Genomic DNA, 4,814 nt, shown 5'->3' with positions numbered 1-4,814 from the left:
GGGGAGGGGAGCAAAGCTCCGGGCCCAAAGGCGGGAGGCGGTGCCAGGAAAGTTGAGTGGCAGCGGCCGGGAGGGAAATGAAAGGGAAAAACCGTGAACAGAAATTGCGGGACAAGATCTTTCCACCTGTTGTAGTCATTAAGTTCTTTTCTGAGAACGGCATTTTTATTCCGGTTAATCGCATCCAAGTTGTGAAAGCCAGCAAGGAACCAAACGCTAGTTCTTCATGGGAAAAAGGAAGGTTTTTGGGGAGGTGCGAGGGATAAAAGTTGCTTTTTTAAATTATTATATTTTTTAAATTTATTCCTCTATTCAATTTGTATGTCAGCATTTCCATTGGATGCCTTGTCCCGTGGACTCTATAATAAAAATTGAACTACGGAATTTGTTTTAAAAACCTGCAAACAGCTCGAAAAATTGTCTCCCTTAATTTGCTCTGTGACAGAGAGGTGTACATAGCCCAATTAAATGTGTTTTAATTAATTGCCCTGAGGAGGGAGAAACCCTCGGACAATTTATACTCACTCGCTACTGCCTGCAGCTTCACCCGCAACTCAGAACGCTCTCAAACCACTGTACGCACGGTCCCAGCGACTTTTTGCATCGCTCCCCACACACCGCACACCCAGCCCTCAGTGTCGCGTCTCCTGCTGCCTCCGTCGGGCCCGGCGCGGGCACAGACACCGCACGGCCGCTTCCCAAAGCCGGGCAGGCAGGGAAGAGCCCAGCGGGCTGGGGCCGGTCCTGCCGCACCACTCGGCTGCACCGGGGCCCGTAAGTCGGGAAAACCCCATGCCCTCGAAGGAAAGGGGTGGGTGCCCTCGAGAAAGAGCGGGATGGGCTGAGAGCAGAGTCCCGGGTCACCCTTAAACACAGGGAGCGGTCGCTCCTCCCTGTGCGGACACTGGCGGGACCAGCCCTGGAGGTGCTACCCGTTCTCCGAGGAGAGAGGGATCTGTCAGTGGGAAAGGAGTGACGCCCAAGAGCAAAAACACACACGGAGACTTCCCGCGTGTCCGCATATCCCCATCCCGTGTGTGTGCCCCCACAGAGGGTCTGGCTCCCGTGTGTGTGTCCCCACAGAGGGGTCTGGCTCCCGTGTGTGTGTCCCCACAGAGGGTCTGGCTCCGCGTGTGTGTGCCCCCACATTGGGGTCTGGCTCCCGTGTGTGTGCCCCCACAGAGGGTCTGGCTCCCGTGTGTGTGCCCCCACAGAGGGTCTGGCTCCCGTGTGTGTGCCCCCACAGAGGGTCTGGCTCCGCGTGTGTGTGCCCCCACATTGGGGTCTGGCTCCCGTGTGTGTGTCCCCACATTGGGGTCTGGCTCCCGTGTGTGTGCCCCCACAGAGGGTCTGGCTCCCGTGTGTGTGCCCCCACAGAGGGTCTGGCTCCCGTGTGTGTGTCCCCACAGAGGGTCTGGCTCCCGTGTGTGTGCCCCCACAGAGGGTCTGGCTCCCGTGTGTGTGCCCCCACAGAGGGTCTGGCTCCGCGCCCCGCGGAGCCCCGCGCCGGGGGCGGCGCCTCTCCCCAGCTCCGCGGGGCCCGACCCCCGCCCGCGCCCCTCTCCTCCCCTCGGCCGGGAGCTGGTTGGCCCCGCGGACACCCGATATATAGCGCTGTCAAGGGGCGCATCCCCCCTGCGCGCCCCCCCGCGCCCCCGCCCCGGCACGGAGTCTCCGCGGCGGGGCCGCCCCGCTCTGGGCCGCCCGGGCTCGGCCGTCCGCCCCCGCCCGCCTCCCCGCCGCCCGCCCCGGGCCATGTCCACGGGCTCCGCCAGCGAGGCGGAGGAGCTGCCCGACATGGACCTGCGGGCGCTGCAGCTGGACTACCCGCCGCCGCCCGCCAAGCGCCAGCCCCGCGGAGAGCTCTACCCCTCGGGGGACAACTCCTCGGCGGCGGAGGAGGAGGAGGAGGAGGAGGAAGAGGAGGAAGAGGACGGCGAGGGCAGCTGCGCGGCGGGGCCGGCGGGCGGCGGCTGCAAGAGGAAACGGGCGCGGGGCGGCGGCCCCGGGGGCAAGAAGGCGGCGTCGGGGCCGCGGGGGCCGCCGCTGGAGGGGAAGCAGTCCCAGCGCAACGCGGCCAACGCGCGGGAGCGGGCGCGGATGCGGGTGCTGAGCAAGGCGTTCTCCCGGCTGAAGACGAGCCTGCCCTGGGTGCCGCCCGACACCAAGCTCTCCAAGCTGGACACGCTGCGCCTGGCGTCCAGCTACATCGCCCACCTCCGGCAGCTCCTGCAGGAGGACCGCTACGAGAACGGCTACGTCCATCCCGTCAACCTGGTACGGCGCGGGGGCGGGCGGCGGGGGACACCCGGGAAGCGGGGACATCCCGGGCACCGCTCGGGGCAGGGCGGCAGCGTTCGGCCCCTGCCCGCCCTGAGGGAGCGGCGGGGCGGCCCTGGATGCTCCGCAAATCTCCGGTGGCCCTCGCACCGTGGGCGACTCCGGGTGTGTCAGTCCTGGGGAGTCGGAATAGGGGACCCTAAAGATTACATTCCTCGGGCATTAGGCAAGCTTAGTGTCCGAAAAAGGAGTAACTGGCTCTGCGGGCTGGCCTGCAGCACCAGCATAGCGTCATGAGTTCAAAATTAAACGCCCGATGGTTGTCACAGGGTAAAACATTTTCTTATATACGGCAGAGTTATTGTTTTGGAATAGATTATATGCTTTTCATTTATTAAATGACGCCAAGAGTTTCAAAGCAAGATAAACATTGCAGTTTGGATGTGAGCACTGTTGCTGACCATTGGAGACCTTCTGTGGAGCATTTAATTATAATGAAAAACGTAATGAAAATATTTGTTAGAGGAACTCAGCTCTCTCTGTGCTTCCCATAGGGACTAAAACATGATGACGTGTTTGCAACTGAACCAGAGTTAGACATCTATCAGTAATAAAGCTCCAGTTTCATGAGAGGATAAACTTTCTTCTAATATGAAATACTTTTTTTTTTTTTTTTTTTTTTTTTTTTTTTTTTTTAACAGACTTGGCCGTTTGTGGTTTCAGGAAGACCTGACTCTGACACCAAAGAAGTTTCTACTGCTAGCAGATTATGTGGAACTACTGCATAGTCAGACTAAATTGAGGATTTATCATTGTCGATCTCTTTTTTTTTTTTTTTTTTTTTTTTTTTTTTTTTTTTTAATGGGTTGGCTACTTTTAAGAGCTGTGATTTATCAGCTCAGGACTAGAAGATGGGGAAGACTCCCATCTCTAACAGTGTTAAATCTGCATCCCTCATCATTTTTTCCCCTTAGTGTTCTGAGGGCAGATTATTTAAAGCAGTAAAGAATGGAGGTGGTTGAAATTAGAGGTTTTATGAACTGACTGCAGCAGCTGAAGTCTAAGACTTGGCTTCATCATTCTTACCACTGCCTGAGGACCTGCTGTTCTGAGGCTTTTAAACTAATGGAAGAGGAATATAATGATATAGAATTAACAGCATGGACCAAAATACAATTCTACAAACTAACCCCAAACAGTGTTATTTGTATTGTAAAGCAAAACAGTATTTTAAAGTAGCTTTGAAAGTCAGATAGATTTATAATATATTTTGGTGGCTTTTGTGTTCATGGGTCTGGTTTACTGCAACTATGCAATTAGTAACATTTTTTTTTTTTTGGTCCCTTTGATCAGAGTTTTCTTTAAAATTTGTAAGTGGACACATTCTGCTACAACCCATTGGAATTAAAGTAATTCCTTTGGTTATGTCTTGAAATGTAAGAATGTGGGACTGTCCCTAGAAATGTGCTGAAGTTTTTGTGCCTTAATCTGGAGGGGAATTCTGCTTACTGTAAGGCCAGGGTGCACATGTTGTAAAGAATGTGTCTGCATGATGCTGCAAAATAACAAGAATTCACAGTGTTTTAAATATTTTTCCTGTACTGTTATGCTTATCACTGAGAAGTTTACTCTCAGATGAGCTAGTGTGTCATTTCCTTACAGATTCAAACATTGTAATAAAAGAGGACGCCATCAAATAAGTTGCAAATGTAAATAACTCTATTTTTTTATAAATGACATTAAAAGCTTGGTTACAATGACTTACTGATTCTGTGATAGTATGTGGCTGCATCCATATGTGAGTGTCTTTGTAATGCATGTTCTTGAAATCCACTTTTGTAAACACAGTTATCTTCCCCATCTCTTGAGGGCAGATACATTTCTAGCAACAGAGTCAGATAAGAATACTTTTACCCCAAACAATTCATTCGAGGTGCAGTACTGTATCAATCAGCAGAGATGGCAAATTTTTAACAACTTACAGAATTCTCTGTAATATTCTCTTCTGTGAAGCAGAAGAATAAATAAATGTAGATTAAGAAATCAATGTCATATGGTGTAATAGCTCCTTTTGCTGTTTTTTGGCATTTCCATCTGCAATGTTTTGCCTTTATCTGTATTTTTGGTGTGGGAAAATCAGATGAGTTGTCTTAGTTGAGAATAGAATTTTCCTGTTTTAAGATTAAAACTCCTGAGATAAGATTTTGTTTTTCTCAAAATATTTTACTGTGAGTTAACTCACAGTAAGGGAGAAAACTGAATTGCCTTAGAAAAGAAAAATAATTTCTTCCTAATATAAGCAGTGAGGAGGAAGAAACATTTGTTTAACAAGAAACAGTTTAACCTAATTTGTTGCTAAGTCATCCTATGTTTTCAGGTCATCCTATGTCTTGGATTTGGTTTGAAATACTGCATAGAAGACTAAGTCTGACTATCGGTAGTGTCCTGCAAGTAGATGAACTGCAGAAAATTAGTTTTCTTCTTGTGAAATGTAAAATAATCCAGAGACACTGCAAAATAAAATGAAAGCACAG

The 4,814-nt window shown here is 50.8% G+C and overlaps 1 protein-coding gene across 1 annotated transcript; it reads left to right on the top strand.

Moving 5' to 3' along the window:
• Positions 1–1,755: 1,755 nt before the first annotated feature.
• On the top strand, positions 1,756–3,868 carry MSC (musculin; the record flags this gene model as incomplete). Its single annotated transcript, XM_083873828.1, has 2 exons — positions 1,756–2,277; positions 2,982–3,868. 2 exons carry the CDS (start codon positions 1,756–1,758, stop codon positions 3,066–3,068), a joined length of 609 nt encoding a protein of 202 aa, XP_083729954.1. The 3' UTR covers positions 3,069–3,868.
• Positions 3,869–4,814: the final 946 nt, after the last annotated feature.

The sequence above is a fragment of the Zosterops lateralis genome (assembly GCF_965231275.1).
Source record: "Zosterops lateralis genome assembly, chromosome: 1".
NCBI lineage: Eukaryota > Metazoa > Chordata > Aves > Passeriformes > Zosteropidae > Zosterops > Zosterops lateralis.
Note: the sequence above shows the minus strand (reverse complement) of the source record. Positions and strands in the feature narration are given on the sequence as shown.